This window comes from Apodemus sylvaticus, chromosome 3 (genome assembly GCF_947179515.1).
Source record: "Apodemus sylvaticus chromosome 3, mApoSyl1.1, whole genome shotgun sequence".
NCBI lineage: Eukaryota > Metazoa > Chordata > Mammalia > Rodentia > Muridae > Apodemus > Apodemus sylvaticus.
In genome coordinates, this window is record NC_067474.1 from 71,428,636 (window position 1) to 71,454,262 (window position 25,627).

General features: G+C 44.8%; 1 protein-coding gene across 3 annotated transcripts in view; it reads left to right on the forward strand.

Moving 5' to 3' along the window:
• Positions 1–25,627, forward strand: part of Palm2akap2 (PALM2 and AKAP2 fusion) — a 331,204-nt gene that overhangs the window by 190,803 nt on the left and 114,774 nt on the right. For all 3 annotated transcript variants that reach the window (XM_052176529.1, XM_052176530.1, XM_052176531.1), the window contains one exon: positions 5,835–5,917. In XM_052176529.1, coding sequence (XP_052032489.1) covers positions 5,835–5,917 — 83 coding nt within the window. The remainder of the gene's footprint in view (positions 1–5,834; positions 5,918–25,627) is intronic.

Sequence of the window (25,627 nt, forward strand, 5' to 3'; positions counted from 1 at the left end):
AGAAAGAATTCTCAGCGTTTCAGCACTTCTTGTAGGGCGCAGGTTCTCCTCAGAAGAGTTCAAAGGCCTGACTCTACACTCCCCACAGCCCAGGCTGCTAGGTCAATGGGTTGATAAGAACTTCAATGGATAATGTCTGAAACCATGGAGAGAGAAAAAAAAAAGCATGGAGAAAGTCCCAGCAAACAAAAGCAGCTCATTGTAGGCTCAAGAGCCTTGTACTGTCTCCTGTATTCTCTCTCTAAGCTCAACTTTTCAAACCATCACGGGGGCTTTTATTCTCCATATTGTTTGTGGCTCAACTCGTCCTCAGTTCACACCAGCTGTCCTACGACGAGCATGAGTTCGTGCAGTGGTGAGATTGTCACCACGGAAAAAGGTGGTGGAGAAGCTGAGGGCTCATCAGGTGACCTTGAAGAGGAACAACAACAACCATTCGGCAACCTCGGGGCCTCTCGAGGTCTCATTCAATGTGGGCTATAGCTAATGAGCTTCCGCTGGGTGCTGCACTCACTGTGCCCACTCAGGGATGGGGCTGGTGAGTGTAACGTCCTAGCCCCAAAGCACTCAGGGGTGGGGGGCTCACTCTACTGCCACGCGATTTATGTCTGTTGACAGTGTCTCCTTGAGGTTCCTACCTGAGCATCCTTTCCCAGCCCTGGAACATGGGACCAACCAGAGTGTGTCATTACTTATCCTAGAAGACATGGGACTGTGTGTCCCTGTCCTGGTCCTCCTCCTACCTGTAGCATTATCCCTCTTTCTCTCTCATCCTATCAATTTCCTGCTCCCTCACACTGACTATCCTGAATTAACACTTCTCATTAGGATAAAACTAAGTATATATTCGGTCCAGTACCTGACCATGGGCACTTATTAGTTAATTGATACCAAGTCAGTGAGGCAGCCTTGAGGCAAGGAATGTTAGGCATACATATTCTTTTCCTACCTGTGTCCCCATAAATGGGAATAAAGGTCATAACTTTAATTTCTGCCAATGCAAAATACAAGTCTTGCTTCAAAGAGAATAATAGATAGCGCATCCGGAGCCAACCGAGTGGCTGTGGCCAAGGAACACAGACTCAGCCTGCCCTGAATGACGCGGCTCACCATGGAAGCAGTTACAGGAACTTTTACTTTTTACAGCCACACAGTAAGAACCAGGCATAAAACAGTGACTGTCAATACAGTGGTGGGGACAAGAACTAATAGCTTACGGAAATGGTATCTCTGCTGTAGATTTTAGGGGTTATTTGGTGAGATGCTCAGCCTTGGGGCTGGGGAAAACTAATGGTGTTTTAGTCAACACACACTGAAAGTTTTATCTTACAGTCAAAGAATGTTAAGTCAGGCACAGAGGTGGGTAACAGATGTCTATTGAGAAGACTAAAAATTCTTGAGTTTGCTACATTCCAGATTACTACAATCAGCTCTGTTCAGTCAACTAGTCTGCAGAGTTGTTGACATAGGTGTGACTTCACTAGGAACTTCAGTTGCCAACTCCCGGTGAGGAAGGAGATGAGGACATCATTCTAGGGCTGAAGAGGATTCGGTCCTAGAAGGCCGAGTCCCAGCAGGACCTGAGGATTCATGCATTCAGATGTGCACAGCTAACTAATCAGTGACCTCTGTGCTGGTTGTCTTGTGACAGATGATACTGGTTGCTCATCTTGTGGTCATCTGGTTAGCAAGAGGTCACTGTGAGCCCAAGGCCAGTGTGTGCATAGTAAGTTCCAGAACAGTCAGGACAGGTACACAGAGAGACCCTGCCTCAAAACAGACAACAACAACAACAAAAGCAAAAAGAGAGAAAAAAAAAAAAACATTTTGCGCATTTAGTCACGTCCTGGGACCATCCCCACACAGGAGGTGGATCTGGGGGAGTTTTGATAAGTTTAATCTCTTTTCCATGACTGGGTTAGGAATAGGTTCACATTGCATTTTGACCAGTGAGAACTTGAGAATCATCTGGGAGTAGGGATTGCTTTGAGAGAAGGTTTAGTTTTTGTTGTGTTGTATTTTGTTTTGTTTTGTTTTGTTTTGTTTTGAGGCAGGGTCTCTCTGAGTAACAGTCTTGGCCATCCTGGAATTTACTATCTACACACTGGCCTTGAACTCAGAGTGATCCACCTGTCTCTGCCCCCCAAGTGATTGGATAAAGGGTCTGTGGAACTACATCCAGCAGCTGTTTTGTTTGTTTGTTTGTTTGTTTGTTTGTTTAACTCTTATAGAAAGGTGAGCAGAAGCTGGGTTGTGGTGATGCACACTTTTAGACTCAGTGCTCGGGCGGCAGAGGCAGACAGACTTCTATGAGTTCGAGGCTGGCCTCATCTACAGTTAGTTCTAGGACAAAGCTACAGAAAGAAACCTTGTTTCAAAAAGCATGATGATGACGATGACGATGATAATTAAAAATAAAGAGTGAATGGAAGCTGGGTATGGCCTGCTATTGAAACACCCAGGAGGGTCTTAAGTTCAAGGCCTACCTGGACTACTTAAAGAAACAATAACTAAAATGTTTTTAAAAATCAATTAAAAAAATAAGGAGGGAAATTCCTCCCCTTTCTCAAGTCAGGACATTTTCATGACTCGTGGAATTTCTGTGACCATTTTAGGAGCAGAGAGGAAAGTCAAGAGAATTACAGACTCAACCAAGGAGATAGGGCCAGCGGCTCAGCCAACTCTAAGTCCATCCTGGCTTGAAACTGCGCCAATCAATCAATCAATCAATCAGTCTTCTGTTGCTGCTGCAGCAGTTGTTGTTGTTGTTGTTTTGTTTTGTTTTGTTTTGTTTGGAGATCTTACTCTATGTCCCTGACTGGCTTGAACTCACTATGTAGGCCATGCTGTCCTCAAACTCCCAAAGATCCCCTTGCCTCCTCTTTCATAGAGTTGGGATTAAAAGCATGAGCTGCCCCTGCACCTGGCTCTCTCTTCTCTTTTTAAAGCCTCAACTTAGTAATCTATTACCTGCAGCCTCAAACATCCTCAGTGACATCTCCACTGAGGGTAACACCGGAGATGTCACGCTCATGTTCCCATAGTCAGTCCCAGCTCCTGTGTTGGAACCATCTCCCATCCCCCTTCTCATGACTGTAACAGCAACGATCCAAATGAAGTCACCCCAAATGTATCCTCAGAATGCCCTAAGCTGCTGCACCCCAAGACCCCCTTCACTGCGGTGCCATCTTTGCTTTGTCCGTAGGTTACTCTACCCAGTCAAGCCCCGTGATGACCTGCTCCCGCCCAGATCCCTCTCCCAGCGGAGAAGCCTGGGTGTCCCTGGCCTCTTCCAAGCTTGGTTATCTCACTCCAGTTGCTCTCACACTCTCTGCTCAACAGCGTAATCAAAAATGTGTCTATTAGCCGAGCCGAACCTGCAGTGCAGGTGGGACGGTCGGTGGCCGAGAACTAGAACTCGAGATTAAGAGACTTCCTCATCTGACTGTAGCTTGGAGAGAAGAGGCCACAAAAGCAGTGTAAACAGCGACCACAGTCACTGATTTATTTGTGCCTGAGACACCTTTCTGAAACTGTCCCCGGTGGAGTATTTATCAGCATACTTAGCTCTCTGTAACTCTAACAATAAGGAAACAAAAAGAGGGTGGTTTTTTTCTTTTCCCTGAAGGTTTGTTTGATTCTAATCTTTAAAACATGGAATAAATAATGTGAAAGTATTTCTAGAGATTATAGAAATAATATCAATTTTCATCGTTTCTCCTTTCATAGAGGTTATAGCTAGGAACTGGAGAAATGACATGTTAAACGTGCCCGGCTAGCATGAGGCTCTAGAGTGGATTGATGAGGGGCTGATCTGTGAGGAGAAAGGGCAGTGTGAGAGGAAAGTTATTACTTAGAAGCACTTTAAGGATGTGGTGGTATTCCTAGCATTTGGGTCATAAAAGCCAGAGCTCAAGAATTCAAGATCATCCTAGCTATGACCTATATATGAGTTAAAGGACAACTTGAGTTACAGAAGACCCAAGCTCAAACACCAAGCAAGTAAATGCCAAAAGGGTAGCCCAGTGGTTAAGAGTATTTGTTGTTCTTTTGGAAGACAGGATTTTAAATCTTAGGACCTCTGCCAGGTAGCTCACGACCACCTGGAACTCCAGTTCCAGGGGACCCAGCGCCTCCTTCCGGGCCACTTTGAATGTGCCTTCCTCCCATACACACAACCATAAATAAACAAAACAATTTTAAAGCAAAACAGAAAAAAGCACTCTATGGAGATGGGCCTGCTGGCTCATGCTCATACTCAGAGGCTGAGGCAGGAGAATTGCTTCAACCTTCGTTGAGATCAGTTTAATTTACAAAGTAAGTTTTAGGCCACCATGAATTATATCTGAGGCCCCATCTTAGACAGCCAAAGTGAGGGTCACTTTTATATAGTAATATAATATTTACATGTGAATGGATATATAATAGAATCCTAGACTTAGCTTAAATTACTTGGATTATTTTCCTCATAAGAGATTGTACTCTTGTAATTTATAATAGCTGAGCGTGTGTCTGGAATGTCTTTTAACATTCCACATCTGAGATATCTATGTGTCTATGCAATAGTGAATTACAGATCTTAATGGAATGGGAAGTCCTCTCTGGAACCTGACTGACGGGCAAGCAGTTGTTGAAAGTCCCTGACAGTATTCTGGAGCTGAAGAATTTGCAGATAAGCATTCCAAGCTCCCCTCTTGCCCAGTGATGCTGTGACACATTTACACAGAGGCAGGGGAGCAATTTCCATTTTGAAAATGGAAGTGGAGCCGGACGACTGTGGCGCACACCAGTAATCCCAGCACTCTGGGAGGCAGAGGCAGGTGGATTTCTGAGTTCAAGGCCAGCCTGGTCTACAGAGTGAGTTCCAGGACAGCCAGGGCTATACAGAGAAACCCTGTCTCGGAAAAAAAAAACCAAAAATCCAAAAAACCGAAAGAAAGAAAGAAAGAAAGAAAGAAAGAAAGAAAGAAAGAAAGAAAGAAAGAAAGAAAGAAAGAAAGAAGAAAGAAAGAAAGAAAGAAAGAAAGGAAGGAAGGAAGAAAGGAAGAAAGGAAGAAAGAAAGAAAATGGAAGTAGCATGTGTAGGTGGATAATTATCCTCCTGCAAAAAACACGGCCAGTTGTCTTACAGCTTTGAGTCCTGGACACGACAGCTCGCCCTTCTCTTTACAGTTCAAACAAAGTTGGCCTGTAACTCTGTTGTGTAGAGTGTGACTAACACCTTCTCTGACACTGTTAGCACAAGGTCTTCCTCAGCAGCTACAGACATGGAGACTTCCTGTGTATGCACGGTTACTGTGTTCTCTCCACCCTGACTCCTAAACATGGGACCTCATTCTTTTTTTTTTTTTTTAACCAGACAACACCACACAAGAGAGGGACATAGATCACTGTGCAGTTTTGAGACTAGGAGACAAATGACACATGATAACACTGATTTGTAGACATTGGTTTTCTCAAAAGTCCTTTTTTGTATCCCCAGGGATCGTCTCCACTTCTTGTTCCAACTTTTTTCAAGTTCCAGGAGAGCCTGAGCTATCCAAGACTCTATCTCAAACGGGGGCGGGGCGGAGGGGACCACGGGGGCGGGGCTTGAACGGACTCCAAAGTTGGGAATTAAGTAAAAACAAAGAACAGGCTAACTGACCATACTTTGGCAAGTAAGCCTTCTCAGTAACCAGTAACTGCCAGATAGATCAGAGTCTTAGTTACCACTCACTTCCCTTACAAGTCACGTGGGGGTTTAATCTGCCAAAGGACAGCTGTGCGGCTTTCCATCGGATGGGACAAATCCACTTGGCTCAAATCCCCTTTCTTTCTGTTTTCTTTTCCAGCATCCGGGTGGTCTACTGTGCTGCTGCAGGGAGATGAAGTGACTGCAGATCCCATAGGAACCGCCGCAGACATGGCTATCCAGGTAAGCCTTTCCCCGGTGGCTTCTCCGTGGTCTCCAAGTGAGACAGCGGCAAGCTCCCTCTGCCCTGTTGGCCTCTCTCTATAGAAGCACACGGGGTTTCCTGAAATCTGGAAGCAGATTAGGAAAGCTCTTAAAACTTTTGTCCATTTTGTGTACATGGGAGTGTACATGTGTGGGTTTGTAAGGCACCAGAACATGAGTGTGGCGGGCGGAGCCTTATTTGTAGAAGACAGTTCTCACCTTCCATGTGTGTTCTGAGGACTGAATTACAATGTCAGGCCATCTCACCTGCCCTGAGGAAGTTTTGGAGATCCTGAATCTGTCCTGATTCCCCGTGGGCCTGCGGTAGGGCATTTATGAACGTGTTAGAACGGGCTGTGTCCACGCAGTAACCTCCACGGGGTCAGAGCAGCAGACATGAATATTCTGAGCTTTGAGGAGTTCAGCCCCACTGTGCATTGTAGAGAAAGGTCATGGAGGCACAGGGCAGCCTTGGTTTGGGCTCAAGATTTCCAGTGATGTCAGCAGGAAGGCCCACTCAGGCGGGAACAGTGACAAGCAGACGTTTCCAAAATGAGTCATCTGGAAGCTAATGAAATCAGCGCCGTTCAAATAAAATGCATGAAATATGTAATCATTGCGTGGATGAAGGGCCCTTTGGTGAACATTGTCAGAGGCTCAACCATATGAAGAAAGCAGCCTCTCTTCTGCTGATTTTGTTTGTTTGCTTGCTTGCTTGTTTTGATTTGGTTTGGGGGTTGTTTATTTGTTTTTGTTTTCAGATGATTTGAATTTCTAGTATGTACCATTTCTGATTTTTTTTTAAACATAAGACCAAAAAAGTCTTCCTTTTGTGATATTGAGACTGGGAAAGGGGGTAGGAGGGACAGGGGAGGCATTTGAAGCAGGGAGGGGGTGGATTTGACCAACACAACACACATCATATACTTTGAATAAAGAGCTCATTTCTATGTTATTATGTATTTGTTTGTCTACTAGGGGTTGAATCTGAGGCCTTGTTTTTTGTCAGGCAAGTACCCTATCAGCTCCCAACTCTATATTTAAAACACCTTCTAAATACATCACTGTGGATAGGATCTCCATATTGGCCTGTTTGATAATTTTAAATTGTTCATTCTAATGGGTTGAATCTTGAATCATAAAACACTGCATCTCTAGGGAACTCTTTGAGAAGAGAAGGGGAACCAGGGAGACAGGAGAAGGAAATGAAGGGATGAGTAAGACCCATATGGATGAGTGTGCCACAATGAAGCCTGTCCTCTAGAACAATTAGTGCATACATGTACATATATGGACACACATGTGCCTACCCACACACAGATTCAAACACACGTGATTGAAAATCATGTCTTAAACATCAGCTTGGTACTGGTCAGTAGTGGTGCTCACCTTTAATCCCAGCACTTGGGAGACAGAGGCAGGTGGATCTCGGTATTGGAGACCAGCCTGGTCTACAGAGGGAATTCCAGGACAGCCAGAGTTACACAGAGAAACCCTGTCTCAAAACCAAAACCAAACAAAACAACTGGGTGTGGTGGCACACACTTTTAATACCAGCACTCTGGAAACAGAGGCAGGAAGATCTCTGTGAGTTCCAGGCAAGTTAGGGCTACACAGAGAGACAAACATACAAACAAACAAACAAAAACTGCAACAAAAACCTGGTGGTCCTTCCTGTAATCCCAGCACTTGGGAAGCTTTGGCAAAAGGCTGATGAGTTGAAGGCCACTCCAGTTGGGCTGAATAGTGAGAACTTATTTCCAAACACAAACCCAACCAAAAAAAAGTGTCCAGACTGTGGGAGGGAATGGGTGTAGAGGTTGGGAAACCAGAAAGGGGCCCATGAAGGGGAGGGGGAGGCGTTAGGGGAGAGGCAGGCAATAAAACCCATGTGACATAAAGGCAGAGGGAGGACTACTGGGGAGGAAGGAGCATTACATCCACTGGGATGAAGGTGGAGGAGACTGAGGGTGGGTGCGAATTAACTAAAACAGCTAAGTATAAAGGTTCCATAAAGAAACCTGCTACTCTGTTAGCTAATGCAAATAAAATAAAGACCGTTGCCTGTTGCCCTAAGAAACATCTGTCCTAACTCCTGATGCCTGTGAATGTGATCTTAATTTAGAGAAAGCCTCTTTGTAGATAGAATTAAGAGTCTTGAGATGAGATCACTCCACATTCAGCAGATGGTGCTAAACCCAATGACATGTGTCTTTCTAAGAGATAAAAGAGGGAAATGGGCATGCGTGGATAAGGCCATATGAAGAAACAGAGGCCAAAATAGGAATTCTGCAGCCCCAAGCCAAAACCAAATGGAGAGACTAAGGGTGACCCAGTGGCCACATGTGTGTAAGGCTTCAGTTCAATCCAGAGCACCAAAAAAAGACAAAGCCCCAAACTAATGACCCTCCCAAAACTAGAAGATGCTAGAAGGAGCTTCCTCAGAGCCTGGGAAGGAATGCAGTAATACCAATGGCAATCTCAGATGATGGGATTCCAAAGATGTGGGAAAATTAATGTCTATGGTTTGTTTTTGTTTTTGTTTTTGTTTTTTTTTTAAGTGCTCAGCCTGTGGCAATTTGTAGCCACTGTAGAAGACTAAAGTTCTATCAAGTTTCTGGGCATGGTGGTGCAGGCAGGCCAGTCTCTGTGATTTCAAGGTCTAGTCTACATAGTGAGTTCCAGGCCAGCTAGAGCTACACAGTGGATCCTGTGTTTCTACCAAGAACAGTATCTATGCTTGCTGACTACTAATGCCACCGAGGTCAAAAGCCAATGCTTACTGTATCTGTCACTTTGTCTTGCTTTACTGTGTTCACCCTTTATGAGTAGCTTTCCCCTGTTCTTGTTTTGGGAGAAATGTTGACTTTATTTCAGCCTGGGTCATCATCAGGAAGGGCAGCCAAACTTCAGGAGAGCTTTGAGTTATCTTATTCTGTGTTGATGCTTGTTCAGACACTGAATAAATGAATGAATGAATGAATGAATGGTATGGATTATTGTTTGCTAAAACTTTCCGGCTGTGGGAATCCCCTTTGCAGCTGAAGCAGGAACTTAACAGGCTATTGCTATTTTATAAAACAAAATTCCAAATTTTCGATTTACCAAATGAAGATTTAGGAGCCAGACATTGTGATGGAAGCCTGTTAGCTCAGAGAAGCAAAGAGAAAGCACCCAGCTGGCTGCCATCACCACCACCACCTCTTCCTCCCCCTCTTCCTCCTCCTCTTCCTCCCCCTCCTCTCCCTCCTCCTCCTCCAAGATGTCTTAAATACCCTTCCACCCAAAGACCCTCCTTTCTGTTTACTTAAGTTCACTCCCTGTCAGCTGGTTGCTTCCTCCGCCTCTTGACCTAGGGTTGACTTTTATTTAGCTCTTGGAACAAAGGTGTGTGCTAGGGCTGAGTCACACCACACCCAGGTTTTTCCAGTTCACAATCCTGAGGTTCGCAATGTGATCAAATATTCTACAACAGGCTACTGCTTTGAAAATTCGGATTTCAAAAGATCTAAACTTAAAATGAGTGTCCCCCCCATTACACCCCCCAAGCAATCCCAAGGGCTTCACACCTGCCAGACAAGAGCTTTATCTCTGAGATATAATCCTAGCCTGTTGAGAGAAAGAGACAGAGGGAGAGAGACAGACAGAGACAGAGACAGATAGAGACAGACACAGAGAGAGAGAGAAACAGAGAAAGAGAGAGATAGACAGGCAGAGATAGACAGACGGTTCTCACCAAGCTGCTCAGGCTAGGCTTAAACTTGCCATTTTGCTGTGCCAGCCTTCCAGAAAATATGTGCTACCATGTCTAACTGATCCGAGTCAGAGCTCGAGGACTTGCCTGTCCCTGTCCTTCCTTGAGTATCTTTTTCTTTTTGTCATGCTGGGCATTGAACCCAAGACTTTGAACACGCTAGAACATTCGACAATTAGTCCTCCACTGAGATATATCTCATTTTGAAACAGGGTCTCGTTACTGTTGTCCAGGTCAGCCTGACACTTGCTGTGGCCCAAGCAGGCCTGGAACTTGCCATCTTCCTGCTTCTGCCTCTTAAGTAACTGTGGTTACAGGCCTACAGTGGCAGACCTAGTTTTAAACTCCCTCTGATCCGTGAATGAGACTCAGGCTTCTTCCCTCTGACTCCAGGCTGCATCTATCTATTTCTTCCACTACAGCTCTGCATCTGTCCCCACCCTCTCTCTGCATCTGTCCCCACCCTCTCTGTCTAGCCTTTATCCAGAGTCGCCTTTCATTAAGGCCAATCTGATGAGTCCCCTCTGTCTGAAGCCCTCCTAGCCTCCTTAGTCCTCTTAGAAAAGGCCAAACTCCAGGGCAGGGGCCCAGGTTTTAAAAGCCCAGTGGCTCTGCTTTCCTTGGCCACACATATACTAAAATGGGATGAGGCAAAGATTAGCAATTCCCCTGCCGAAGGATGACACATAGATTCGTGAAATGTTCCTATTTAAAAACAAAAACAAACCAATTTGGCTTTTACCCACAGTTTCCTGGCTAGCTCCTCCTCTCCTTCCCCTGCTCCTTGCCTGGTTAATTCACATCTGTCACTCAGATGTCCTTCTCCAGTGGCACTCTCTGCCCAATATTCTTTTTAAAAAAAATTTATTTATTACTATATATAAGTACACCATAGCTGTCTTCAGACACTCCAGAAGAGGGTGTCAGATCCCTTTACGGATGGCTGTGAGCCACCATGCCATTGCTGGGATTTGAACTCAGGACCTCTGGAAGAGCAGTCAATGCTCTTAACCGCTGATCCATCTCTCCAGCCCTCTGCCCAATATTCTTGTTAGATGTTCCCACAAGACCTGCTAGGTCCCCAGCATAGCTAGACACCTTAAAAATGTTTTTTAAAGGAGTGCAAAGTAAGACTTTGCCTAGCATGTGTGGGTCCCACATCCTGTTCCTCTGTGGTGATGCATGCTTATAATTCCAACATTTCAGAGGCTAAGGTAGGAGGATTGCTGACAGTTTAAGACCAGCTTGATTGAGTACCAGTTTGAGGCAAGTCTAACCTACTTAAAGGTCCCTGTCTCTAAAATACAAGCAAATGAAAATACAATACTAATACTACTACTAATAATACTAATAGTAGAAAAAAGGAAAGAAAGAAAAGAAAAGAAAAGAAAAGAAAAGAAAAGAAAAGAAAATCTCACCAGCTATGGTAGCGCCTTTGATTTCAGTGCTTACACTCAAGAGAACTCTGTGAGGTCCAGGCCAGACGACTTCACCACAGTGAGTTCCCAGCCAGCCAGGGCTACACAGCAAGACTCTCCTGTAGCACATAGTTCCTTTGTTTTTATCTTTTAGAGGCTCTACAACTTCAGTTCATATATATACAAAAACAATCGGCATTTATTTATTCAATATACGTTGTAAGGATTCAAGCAAATTTAATTTAAAAAACAAAACAAAACTAACAACATAGCTTAAAAATCAAGTAGAAAGGACAGATAGTCAAAGAAAAAAAGACAATGCAAAAGAAAGGCGGACAGCTTGCATCGGGGCTTTTGGCTGGAGACCTGCTTTGAATAGGTCTCTTGCAGATACTTCTTAAATGCTGCGGGGGTTTTTCCAGAGCTCTGCAGCATGTGTGTTCAAATGGCTATCGATGTTGGGTTCTCCTAGCAGGCTCTGGTTCTGACATCATATAGTGCAGACCACTTATCCTTAAGGATGACCAGGTAGATGTTGCCCTAGGTGTCCACATTGGGGTGGTAGCAAGGTATGAGGAACTTCACTGTGGGTGTGTTGTTAGGGTGTCCTCTGCCAGCAACAACTAGGAAGAGGTTTTCTATTTTCCTGAAAGATCAGGACCCAGTTTATAGGCCCTGAAGGGGCTCTCACTTTCTGAAGCTACATGGACAATAGATCAGTTTGCAACAAGCGAACTCTGGAAGGCCTGTGGGCAGAGTAACCAGGCTACCGGGGACTTCCATCTGGAGACAGTTGGGCCTTGCATACACGGATGTTCTGCAATACTATGTACTTTGAAGATGCTGGAACTCTTCCAAGGAAGAGGTTAGCTATTCTTGGAAACAATTCAATCTTAAAAGATGTAAATAGCAGATTGACTGACTGTGGAAAACGGGGCAAATCTAGACAGTGGGCACAATACAAGGTCTTGGGCTATTTTTATTGAAATCTGGCAGGTTTTTTTGGGGGGGTTATTCTCATCTGGCCCATAAAATTATGATACTTCTCTAGTAATTCTGGAGTAATGTGTGTGTGTGTGTGTGTGTGTGTGTGTGTGTGTATGTGTGTGTGTGTGTGTGTGTGTGTGTGTGTGTGCGTGTGTGCTGCATGTGTGCAGAATCCAGAAGACCTTAGCATTGCTTCTCAGATGCTACCTTTGGTTTTGAGACGAGGTTGCTTCCTGGCTCTGGAGCTCACCAAGTAGGTCGGGCTGGCTGCCCTAAGAGCCCTGGGCGCATTCTGCTTTGGGATTACAAACACAAGCCTGGCTTGTTAGCTTGGCTTCTGCAGATCAAACTCCAATCTTCAAGCTTGCAAGTACTTTACTGACTAAACCATATCCCTGTCACCTAGCTGCTTAGAATGAAAACACCGTCACTGACCTCCTCAACTCTGGCATGTAATTTGTTATTACAAGGCCATTCTGGGTCAGGACAGAGTGAACAGCACTTTCCAGGCCTCCTGTTCAAGCCTGTCCTTTTAAAATGCTGCCCAGGCATGACACTTCTGGAGGACCCTGCTATACCACTCCTGGGCATATACCCAGAGGATTCTCTGGCATGTAATAAGGACACATGCTCCACTATGTTCATAGCAACCTTATTTATAATAGTCAGAAGCTGGAAAGAACCCAGATGTCCCTCAGTGGAGTAATGGATACAGAAAATGTGGTATATTTACACAATGGAATACTACTCAGCAATTAAAAGCAATGAATTCATGAAATTCTTAGGCAAATGTTTGGGACTGGAAAATATCATACTAAGTGAGGTAACTCATTCACTAAAGAACACACATGGAATGCAGTCACTGATAAGTGGATATTAGCCCAGAAGCTCTGAATACCCAAGACAGAACTCACATATCAAATCATTCCCAAGAAGAAGGAAGGAGAGGGCCCTGGCCCTGGGAAGGGTTGATGCAGCCTTGTAGGGGAGTACCAGGACAGAGAAGTAGGAAGGGGTTGATTGGGGAATGGGTGGAGGGAAGAGGGCTTATGGGACTTATGGGAAAGGGGGAACCAGGAAAGGGAAAAATCATATAGAATGTAAATAAAGAATATAGAAAATAAAAAATAAAATAAAATGAAAAATTAAAATAAAATGAAATTCTGCCCAGGGAAGACGTTCAACCTGACTAGGAGGAAAACAAGAGGACAGTGCAGGTTTTGGGAAGACCTGTCCAAAACTGCTTCCGGTGCCTCCTTCGTGTTGGTAGTAGCTTACATCCGGCCCTCAAAAACATCGCTTCTCTGCTAGAAACCTGATCATAAACTACTCTATTTTCTACCAGTAATTGCATGTTTCCAGTCCTGGATGGCAATACATAGCTTCTTCAATCCCGACATGGTGGGATATCCCACGCCCTTTTGTTCTAGGCATATTAAGACTAAAAATTAGCCTGTTGTACACTTTTTTTTAAAAGTATAGAATAGAGTTTATTTAAGGCATGGGGAGGGGAGTTAGGAGAGTAGTAGAAGCAGAGAGAGAGAGAGAGAGAGAGAGAGAGAGAGAGAGAGAGAGAGAGAGAGAGAGAGAGAGAAGAGGCCAACCATGGGGGGGGGATGGGGAGAGAAGGGGGAGGCGACAGAGCGGGGAGCAAAAGAGCAGGAGAGCCTGTTGTACACTTTTAATCCCAGCACTGGCAGATTTCTGTGAACTGGGGCCAACCTGGGCTACATAGTGAGAACCTATCTTAAAAGAAACAAACAAATGAAAAACTGAAAACTAAGTGTTTCTGAAGAAGAGTGTAAACAGCAGGATTTCTCGCAGAAAACACTTGTATTGTCATTAAATCTGCAGCATTTCTCCCTCGCTTAAGCCACAAACAAGACTGGCACCCTGAAGATACTGAGGCGCTGTGGGTAGTGTTTGAGAATGGCACGTTTCCAAGTTAAGGAAGGTTCTGGGTGGACAGCCATGTGCAAAGAGGATGCTTTCTCCGTGTGAAACGTGTCACGGGAAGAGAGACTGTCCCCTGAGAAAGGGACGTTCTCCATTACAAAGCAGGGGAAAGCATTTTGACTCTTCCTGCAGTGAATAGGGGTCACAGGTCACAGCTTTCTTTGGCTTTGGGTATAAAAAGCCATCCTGGAGAGCCTTTTGTTGCCAGTGGTGGAGAGTCCTTTACCCTTTGTTCTCAATGGTGACAACACTGAGCGGTATTGTTTTGTGTTGCCTCCCCCCACCCCCCACCCCCAGGCCAAAAAGACACATCTGGGACCAGAAGTTTTGTCTACAATGCACATACGTAGAGATTGCTCTAAATTTGCTCCCTGGCTAAAGGACATTTTCACCACTCTCTCTGAGTCTATTTAAGGTAGTGGCTCTCAGAGAGGGCTTGACCCTGTTAGGGAGGAGGCAGCCTGGGCTGCTACTTTCTCTTTGAGAATAACTGTCTTAAATTTTCTTCAAAATACAATGGGGCATCGCGGGTCACACCTTTAACCCTCACTTGGAAGACAGAGGCAACAGGATCTCTGTGAGTTCAAGGGCAGCCTGGCCTGCATAGGAAGTTCCAGACCAGCCGGGAATGCCTATTGAGACCCTACATCAAACCAAACAAAACCAAACAAAATCCCACATCAAAAACTAATTTTGGCTGGGTGTGATTGCTCCCGTGTGATCCCAGCACTTGGGAGGCTGAGACAGGAGAAGTACAGTGAACTCAAATCTCTTATGTGAAAGACGCTGTCTCAAATACCATCGTATACAATACACACATTTTCAGCTTGCTATGTTGGTGTATGCCTATAATCCCAGCATGTTGTAATCGTGCAATGTTGACTGTCAGGCCAGGCTAGGTCACACAAGAAGAGCCCATCTCAAAAAGCCAGCCCCGCACTCCATTTCTGAAAGGCCCAGGGAGCATCACAGAAGAGGGAGGGAACAGAAAGCGTGTAAGAGTCACTGAATGGGGATAGCACATGTTTCTGACAGGATACGGTTGTCAAACTCGTGAACCCACTGTAGCTGCACAAACTCAAAATCAAGCCAGTCAAAAAATCCACTCCCAGGGCTGGAGTAACGGTTCTGAGAACTGCTAAGACCACTGGCTGCCCTCCCAGAAGACCGGAGACAGATTCCCAGCACCCACAAGGTCTCCCACAATCATCTATAGCTCTAGTTTCATGGCATTTGGTTCCCTCTTCTGGTCTCTCCATGTACTACATGCCTGTGATGCTCAGACATACGAGCAAATAAAAATGGGAAGAAAAGAAAAGAAAAGAAAAAAGGATAACCTAAAGGATGATGCTAAAGCCCTAGCATTTGGGAGGGAGGTGGAGGTCTATGAGTTTGAGCCCCCCTGCTCTAGAGAGGGACCTTATAGCTGAGCTATTAGCAGTTTATGGCTGCTGGAGAAGGGATATTCATTTTTCTTAAGGGGTGTGGCGCTGGTAGGCTGCCCAGGCTCCGGGGAATGGCCTCACGCCCATGTGTGATAAGTGGCACTAATTTGATTCAGGAGACCTCTTTTTTTTTTTTTAATAAGTTGTGAAGTTGAGAGGACTAGCTATTGAAGGACACTGAAGGGGGAAAGTGGGGGGGCTAATATGATTAAGATACATATGTGAAATTTTCAAAGAATAAATGTAAAATATTTAAAACCACGCAAAACCAAAAACAGCAAAGGATACAAGAAAACAAACAAACACAAACAAACCAAAACACCAGCCAGAAATGAAAACACCTGTGATCCTAACACTCGGGGGTGGTGGAGGCAGGAGGATGAAGAGTAAAAGGCTAGGGTGCTGGAGAGAAGGCTCCGTGGTTAACGACACGGGCTGCTCTAACGGAAGCCCTGGGTGGGGGTCCCACTGCGAGGTGGCAGCTCACATCACCTATGATTTCAGTTCCGGGGATTCGGTGACTCCTTTGGGCACCGCACGCGTGGGCACCACATGCTTGCCAATACTCATTGGCATAGAAAAAATAAATATTTAAAAAAGAAAAACACGGGGCTAGAGATATGTCTCAGTGGTTAGGAGCACTATCTGCTCTTCCAAAGGTCCTGAGTTCAATTCCCAGCAAGCACATGGTGGCTTACAACCATCTGTAGTGGGACCTGATGCCCTCTTCTGGGGTGTCTGAAGACAGCTACAGTATACTCACACACATAAAATATATCTTAGAAAAAAAAAAGAAAAAAAACCCCAAACATTTTAAGTGACATGAATTTGAAAGGATTTGTCATAAACTGCTCCATCAATGTAGTTGCTATTATTCCTGCATGCTGCCTCTTTTTGTCAAATAAAATGGATGTCTGAGGTCACAGCATCTCAGTTACATATAGATGTAGATCATGCCTGGCAAAGCAGTGACCGCAGGTCCTTCCTGAGCTGTTTCTGCCCCTCACTGTGTTCTCTAGCTAACATTAACAGTGGGGATGGAGTGCTTGTTCTGAGCTAAGAGCTGTGCCAGACTCCTCTTTTATGTTGCTATTGTTTTCTCCTTCCGTTCACCCCATATAATCCTCAAAACAATGCTGCAAAGGAAAACTATTCCTAACTCTTTTCACAGATGTGGTGACAGCTGTGGTGGGTGACGTTAGGTCATATACCAAAGATTCAGAAGTCAGGTTTTGAACCAGATAGAAAGACTCTTGGAAGCTAGGAGTGGTGACTCATGACCATGATCCTAGCACTCAGGGCTGTGGTTGGAGGATTGTCAGGAGTTTGAGGTCAGCCTTGGCTACATAGTAAGTTCTAGGGAAGCCTGGGCTACAATATGAGACCCTGTATCAAAAAAATTAAAAAGATACTTTGTAACTTCTGTGTTTGAATAGTAAATGCAAATGTTGTTTTGTTCAGAGTTTGTCTTTTGGGTTTTTGGTGGGAAGGGGGTGGTTTGGTTTGGTTTGGTTTGGTTTGGTTTGGTTTGGTTTGGTTTGGTTTGGTTTGGCTGAACCAGGAGGACTCTAGAGATGGCCAGGAATAACTTAGCCAGATAAAATTAGCTCACTGGCAGAACATGTGCTTATCATGATGTTCAAGATATAAATTCAACCTTAAGCACAAAAAAAGAAAAGAAAAGAAAAGAAAAAAATCAAATCTACCCACCACCAACCCTGCAGACCCAATTAAAGTTGAGCTTGAGATAATTCTTAAGCAATAATATTTTAGCGGTATGTATATCCCAAATACTGCACAAAGCACACTGAATACTTACCCTAAGAAATCGCTTGATGTTGACCTTAAGTTCAATTTATCTGGACAGTCTGTATTTTTATTTGCTGAGTGTAGAAGTCACAGGTGGGAGTGTGCTTCAGAGTGGTGATCACTGTGGTTCGATGTTTATGTATTTGTAGGTTTGGATTTTTTTTTTTTAATCAAGACTGACAACTGTGTAAATAAAATCTATAGTTTGGTTCAAACATCTGTTTCATGATATCGAGTTGGGTTTTGAGATCACAGTTGTGAGCCACCATGCCTGGCTGTGGTTTGATGATCTTAAGTAGCCTTCGTTTTGATGCTAGAATCAGATAGTACTTCCACAAGATTTAAGAAGCGCTGCTGTTGGCTGAACAGATGGTTTTGTAGTCTGAAAGGAGATAAAAGAGACAAAATCAAACGACAAAAGCATCTTGGTTGTCTGGGGCTGCTTCCTCTGTGGAGGAGGGATGGGGAGACAGAACAATAGAAGTGATGGGTTAACCGCAGAGCACCTTCAGGTTGCTTTGTCTGGACCAAAGGATGACAGGGCACAGCATTGAGGCTGAAGCCCTTTGTAATGCTCTGCTTGGGAAACTTGGCTGTCTCTCATTGTCCTGATTTCTTTAAGGCTAGGATAGAACTTAATCATGTGGATGATTCCATTTTGATTTTAGTCTGGTGTCCTAATTAGACTTTCTAGTGCTGTGATGAAACACCATGACCAAAAGCAGTGGGGTGGGGTGGGGGCGGGGACTGGGGCTGGCTTACACTTCCACACCACAGTTACTTACTGAAAGAAGTCAGGACAGGGACTCAAACAGAGGGCAGGATCCTGGAGGCAGGAACTGATGCAGAGGCCATGGAGGGATGCTGCTTACTGGCTTGCACAGTCTGTTTTCTTATAGAACACAGGACCACCAGCCCCAGGATGGTACTGCCCACACTGGGCTGGGTCCTACCCCAGCAATCACTAAGAAAATGTCCTACAGTCAGGTCTTATGGAGGCATTTTCTCAAGTTTGCATCAAGTTAACATAAAACTAGCCAGTACATTTGGTGTGTTGAGGTCTAGAGAGAAAGCCTACTTTCAGAGCATGGACTCTGGTAATCATTATTCAAGGTATATATTTTATGAAAGTTTAAACCAGACAGAGGTGTAGTTTCAGTGTACACAATATACTGGTAACTATTAAGTGTGAATGCCCATACCTGCCCTGAGGTTTGAAGCCTGTCTGAGCCACATAGTAAGACCTTCATGACTATCAGAAAATGCCTCTCTATACACATTTTTCCTTAGGAATTAAGGCTTCTAAGCTGAATCCAGTTTCTCTACGAAGTAAAATAGGAAACTGCCCAGGGCCCATTAGCTTCCCCCATACCTCTTTGAAACATGGTCTCATGCAGCCCAGGTAGGTCTTAAGCTTGTTACGTAGCTGAATATGACCTGGAACCTGGAACTCCTGATCTTCCTTTCTGCTTCTGCCTCCCAAGCACACCAGAATTACAAATATGTGCTACCATGCCAGCCCAGGGTGTGTGTGTGTGTGTGTGTGTGTGTGTGTGTGGTGTGCTTATGTGTGTGGGGTGTGTGCTTGAGTGTGTGTGTGGTATGTGTGGGGGGGTGTGGGGTGAGTGTGGGTATGGGTGTGGTGTGTGCATGGTGTGTATGGTGTGTGTATATGTGGTATGTGTGTGCATGTGTGTGCAGTATGTGTGTTATATGCATGTGTATGTATGTGTTATATGTTGTGTGTGTGTTTTGTTTTGTTTGCTCTTTGCATAGGTGGTGACAGGGATTGAGCATAGAATCTTGTGCTGGCAAGGCATGTGCTTTCCCACTGAGAGCTCTTCCCCCCCCCCTTTTCCGTTTTGAGACAGGGCCACTCTGTTCCCAGTCTGGCCTTGAACTCACTTAACCAGCCTGAGCCAAGCTTGCATTTTTACATCCTGTTGCTCCAACCTCCTAAGTAGCTGGAACCACAGGCCAGGCCATCATTCCAGTTTTTAAACCGCTGACAAACTACTCTTTTTCATGACCTTATTTTATTGACTGTGGGTGTGTAGGTAGGTGTCTGGGGATGTGCACATGCCTGTGTGTATGAAGGTCAGAGAATGACTTTTCATATTCAATTCTCTCCTGGGATACAGGTTCCCTGGATCAAACTCAGGCCATCAGATTTGGTGGCAAGTGCCTTTACTGACCAAGCCATCATGCCAGCCCCTGGTGAAATATTCCTGTGCTTTAACAAATTTGGTTATTTGCTAAGATGCCCTCTTTCTCAAAGCCAGCCATGATGAAGCACACTGGGCTTGCCAGGAACTCAGGAGGCAGAGTAAGAGAATCTGCTGTGAGTTCAAAGCCATCCTCAGATATATAACAAGACACTAAAAGCAAAACAAACAAACAAAAAAACCCACCCACAACTTTTCAGAGCAATTTCCTCCTAAAATAGACGGCACTGGCGTGGATATTTCTAGCAACAGTTCTGAGACATTCACAGATGTGCCCATCTGTGTTTCCAGGTATTTTCTCTACGCTCAGTTAGCTAGTGGGAGTGTCTAATGACAAGGGCCCTCTAGAAGCTGTCTCGGTGTTGTCCGCATCTTCCGAGTCGGCCCAGGGGAGTTTCCTGTGTTATCTTAACAATGATTTGCTCCAGCTGCATTGGAAACAAGGTTCCTACGGAAGAGCCAGAGCCTGTGGCTTCCAGCAGAATGGACTCTGAGTTGAGCAAGCCAGACTCCGAAGCCACAGACAGCAGTCCCGGAAACCACTGGTCTGAAGTGCTGTGGAAATTTGGCCAAGCTGGATCCCACTTAGGCAGGGAACTGGGGTGTCTGTGCAGCTCCTGCATGTCATGTCTGTTATCTCTCCAAGTGATCAGAAATTACTCAGAAAGCCTGAGTTGAGTTTCTGTGGCCATGTACCCTGAACCCCATGTTTCTGAAATAGCACAAAGGCCTCGAGCTCCAGCCCAAGCCTCAGAACAACTGCTGTATTCACAGGAGCGTTTATCTTACTTCAGAAACACTGAAGGTTGTGTATTTGAGCACCTAGTGCCCCTCCATCACCTTGCCCATCTCCTTTATACACTGTCTAGAATCTGTTGTAGTTAAAACCGTGGTTAAACATGCACTCTATGGACCAAGAAAGTGGCTCAGTGGCAGAACACATGCCTAGCACTCAAGGATCAACCAGGAACAAAACAAAACAAAAGTTGCAGTGAAAGTCAGGATATTCATGTACATTATCTGTCTTTTGTGTCTCTTCGTAACCTAAGCTAGCCCCAAAGTTACTATATAGCTGGGGCTGTACTTGAACTCCTAATCTTACTGCTTCCAACTCTCAAGTGCTGGGATCACAGGAGTACACCACCATATCCAGCTGCAGGAAATGTATGTAGAGACTGGAGAGCTGGCCCAGCAGGAATGCTGGCCCAGCAGCTTAAAGCATTTGTAGATCTTGCAAAGAAACTGGGTTCTGTTCCTAGCAACCATGTGATGGCTTACAAATAGTTCCAGGGAATCCAACACCTTCTGCTTCTTCTGACCTCTGTGAGTATGAATACACACACACACACACACACACACACACACACACACACACAGGCAAACCAACCATGCGTAAAATAATCTCTTAGAAATTAAAAATAGGTGTTAGAAAGATGGCTTAAGAACTTAAGAACACTGACTGCTCTTCTAGAGGACCCAGGTTCAGCTCACAGTGCCCACCCACACGGCAGTTCACAACTATTTATTACTCCAGTTCCAGAGGATCTAACACCCTTTCAAAGACACACATGCAGGCAAAGCACCAATGCACATGAAATAAAAAAATAAATATATTTTAAATTAAAAATAGAGGAAAGAAGCCAGGAGTGGTGGCACACACTTTTAATCCCAGTGCTATGGAGACAGAGACAAGTGGATCTCTGTGAGCTCAAGGCTAGGCTGGTCTAAAAAATGAGTTCTAGGCTACACCATGAGACTTTGTTTCAAATACCAAACAGAAAAAGAAGAGAAAGCATGTATACCTTAACAAGATGATGGCTTCACTAGCTAGAACAGGCTGCCAACTAACACACACACACACACACACACACACCTCCACTCTCCTGTTTCAGCTACCTAACTATTACTGGGGACAGTGTGAGCATTCGGAAGCACGCACTACTGCTCCCAGGGGACCAAACTATTTCTGTTTCACCGGAGGATATCATTGCTTGTCATAAGCCTTAGAAAAGATAAAGGAGGATTTGGAGGCACAGAGAGGCTGAGCAACTTTCCCAAGCTCATGCAGTGATGGAGCAGGACTCAAACCCAGCTCTCTGCTCCTGGCTCTCCTGCTTCTCCCTCTCCTTCCCCCTTCCCCTCCTCCCTCCCCCCTTCTTCCTTTCTCCTGACATTCTGCTGTATTGTAAAATAAGAATGGCTTTAGTTCCCTGGAAGTTAATCTCAGTTCTAGCTGTCATATTGCTGACATTCTGATTTGTCCTCAGCCATACAAGGAAGAAAAAACAACACAAAGCACAAGCTAGTGACAGCCCCCCCCCAGCACCCCGCCCTGCCTCCAGCACAAGAGCGCCCTACCTGCTCTACCCCCTCTGTGCCACCATCTTATCTCTGCCTGCCTATGAATTACTTAGCAGCCAGGAGCCTCATTCGGGAGCAGGGGACATGGACTCTAGGAGGAATGATAAGATGAAAACTCTCCTAAGACAAGATGTTGTCTGTCTGGGTTTACTTGTTTGTTCTATTCCGTTTTACGGCCTTCAGCCAGAAGGTTGCTTGGATTGTAAACCTGCAAAGTCCTCATCTATTGATTGTAGTTTTTTTGTTTTTTGTTTTTTCCGAGACAGGGTTTCTCTGTGTAGCCCTGGCTGTCCTGGAACTCACTTGGTAGACCAGGCTGGCCTCGAACTCAGAAGTCCACTTGCCTCTGCCTCCCAAGTGCTGGGATTAAAGGCGTGCGCCACCACGCACCCGGCATCCTTTTCTTTTTAATGTCTGAAAATTAGATTGATTGATTCATCTGTGTGTGTGGTGTACACTCGCACATGCATGCACATGTGTGCACATCTCATGAATACACATATGGAAGCCAGGATAACTTATGGGAGTCAGCTCTCTCCCTCTACTTTGTTGGTCCCCAGGATTAAACACCAGCCATCAGTCTTGGTGCTAAGTGCCTTTATCTATTATATCATATGCTGCCAGCCCAACTACTGTGGTTTTTAAATGATCTTCTGTCAACCAATCTGACAAGATCTAAAAACAAAACAAGCAAACAAACAAACAACCCCCCCAACAAAACAAAACTCTTTAAAAAAAAAAAAAAAGAAGAAGCTTCTGTGTGAGGCTGTTTTCCCTGTAAGTATGTCTGTGCATATGTCAGCTGAGGCCAAAAGAGGGTGTCAGATCCTCTGGACCTGAAGTTACAGGTGGTTGTGGCTTGATGCGGACTGGAGAAGTAAAACCCAGGTCTTCAGCAAGAGCCACCGATGCTCTTAACAACTAAGCCAGCCACATAATAAAAATAAATAAATAAATAAATAAATAAATAAATAAATAAATAAAGGCAACAATTATCAGGATTATTAAGATTTTAACTGCCAATATAGTCTTCTATTTCCTCGGATAGAACTAAAAACCTTCACAGTTCTTTCTATAATTTAACAGTCTGTACTTGAGAACTTCAGAGGGAGGGAACAACTTGGGAATGACTAAGAAAACAGCAGTTTCTTATTTTGTTTTTCTAGGAATCAAATGCAAGGCTTTGTTTACACTAGTCAAACACTGCCATCTGAGTATATTGGCAGCCTGTTGCTGGGTGTGCTAGTGCAGGCCCTTGATCCCAACACTTGGCAAGCAGAGGTAGGAAGATCTCTGAGAGTTCAAGGCCAGCATGATCTACATAGGAGGTTCCAGGATAGCCAAAACTATACAGTGAGACCCTGACTTAAAAACAAACAAAAACCTAACAAAAGCAAACCAAAAATCAAACACAGACTATATTGGTGCCTGTCTGTAATTCCAGCATGTGGGAGGCTGAGACAGGCCTTCCAGGAGTTTGAAGCTAGCCTGTGTTACAAACGAACAAGCAAAACTCCAAAAGCCAAGACACCCATGAACTGAAATATAATTCTCCAGACAGGGGCAGTGTGGCTCAGAAGCACAGGGTTCACTCACCCTGCCTTTGATTCCCAGGACCAAAGCCAAAACCAGTCCCAAGCTAACGAAAATCTCCATCTTCCTTAACACAGAGAAAAGAGTTAAGCATCGTTGGAATTAGAAGGCAGATTCTCGTGAAACCAGGGTCACTGACTAGGGTTCTTGATGATGACGGTTAGAAAACTTTCTTGCTGGCTTGTGGGCGCTGGCTTAGGCCAGGGTGTGAGCAGGCTGCCTGCATTCCAAGCATATGAAACGTCTCCTAAGGCTTGCAGCACGGTGGTGCTTAATGAGAACTTTGTCCTGTGCTGTCTGTCCCTCCCGTAGGACATCACCTCTAGTGCTCACTAGAGTTTTCAAATGTATCACTAGTTAAACAAGATAAAAATGTCAACCACGACACAAATTGCTTCGACTGTCTAGAACTTCATTGGTAATTACCAAACTAATACATGAATGTGTTCATACTAAAAACAAATGGGCTCACGGGCCGCTGCAGGGAGACAGGAGAAGCCCACCAGCATCTTGTATTGCTACTTGTGCAGGTCCCCTCTCCTCCACGGTCCCTTTATGGACAGCGTCTTCTTGTAGCCAAGTCTGGCCTTGAATTCACTTGCTATGTAGGAAAGGATGACCTTGAATTTCTGATTCTTCTGACTCCACCTCCTGAGTGCAGAGATTTCAGGGGTACACTACCATGCCCAGTTGTTTGTTTGTTTGTTTGTTTGTTTGTTTTGAGACAAGGTAGCTCATTGCCTAAATTAACTTGAAAGTCACTATATAGCTGGTGCTTTCTTCAATTTTGAGATCCTTCTGCCTGAACTTCCCAAAGGCTAGGGTTATATGAATGTATGTGTGGTTGGTTGGTTAGTTGGTAGGTTGGTTGGTTTGATTTACTTTGAAACAGGGTCTCCAGTAGCTCAGACTGGCTTTGAACTTGCTATATAGCTCCTGTCTCTACCTTCTAAATTCTGGTATTATAGGCATGGGCTACTATAGCTAGTTTAGTTTTTTGTTTTGGTCATTATCAGAGGGATTCTGGTCTGTGGCTTTTTCTCTTTTCTTTTTCTTGTCTTGTCTTTTCTTTCTTTTTTTAAAGAAGGACTAACTGCTCAGCACAGTCTGCCTGACCTGGAACTGCTCAGGTTGTCCTCTAACTTCCATGAGTGTACCAGGAGTGTGCCATCCTGTTCTAGGTCCAAGGGTGCTGTGATTAGCCACATGGGCCACCTCACTTGGCTTTCCTGGGTGCGGTTTTTAAAAGAGCCATTTTAAAAGGTTGAATCAAGCTGGCTGTGGTGGTACACGCCTTTAATCCCAGCACCCAGGAAACAGAGGCAGGCAGATCTTTGTGAGTTCAAGGCCAGCCTGGTCTACAGAGTGAGTTCCAGGATGGCAGGGGCTGAACCAAGAAACCCTGTGTCAAAAACACAAAACAAAACAAAATCTCTGGGTGAATGGAACCAGGTGACCACGTCCTTACATCAGAGCTTGGCGGAGGAGAGACCAAGTGTGAGGGTTCAGGAAAAGGAAATAAACATGGAAAAGGCAGCAAAGAACTTCTCCGGCCACAGGAAGTGAGAAACCCTGGAGAGAAAGCAAAGGAAAGGCAAGAGTGGCGAAGTGCCAGGATCCAGGATTGAGAGTAAGCATGACCCCGAGCCTAGTGCTCTCAGAGGAAGCTGTCCCTGTCTGTTTGCTTCCCTCCTCCTTCCCTCCTGGGGCGACGGCGCTCCCCAAACCAGGCTGTGGGCAACACTGAATGCAAACAAATACAGATCCCTAGATCTAGATCACTGAGGGAAAAGAGTTTGAGACAAATGCATACATAACCCATGTAACACACTCTCATACATACTCATACATGTGCATTCATACACACATGGAAGCACACATGTCACACACTTACACGTGTGTGCACATGGGAACCTTATGGTTCCTGTTTGTTGGGCCTCTATTGCTGTAGCCTTTTGGACGAGTTAGTTGTTTTTCTTTTTTTAGACAAGGTAAGGTTTTTGTTTTGGTTTGGTTTTTTTTTGTTTTTTCCTGACATGGTCTCACTCTGGCTCACAAAAGTTTATTAATGCAGTCCTAGCTGGTCTCAGATTTGTACAACCTTCTAGCCTCTGCCTCCCAGATGCTGGGATAATAAACCT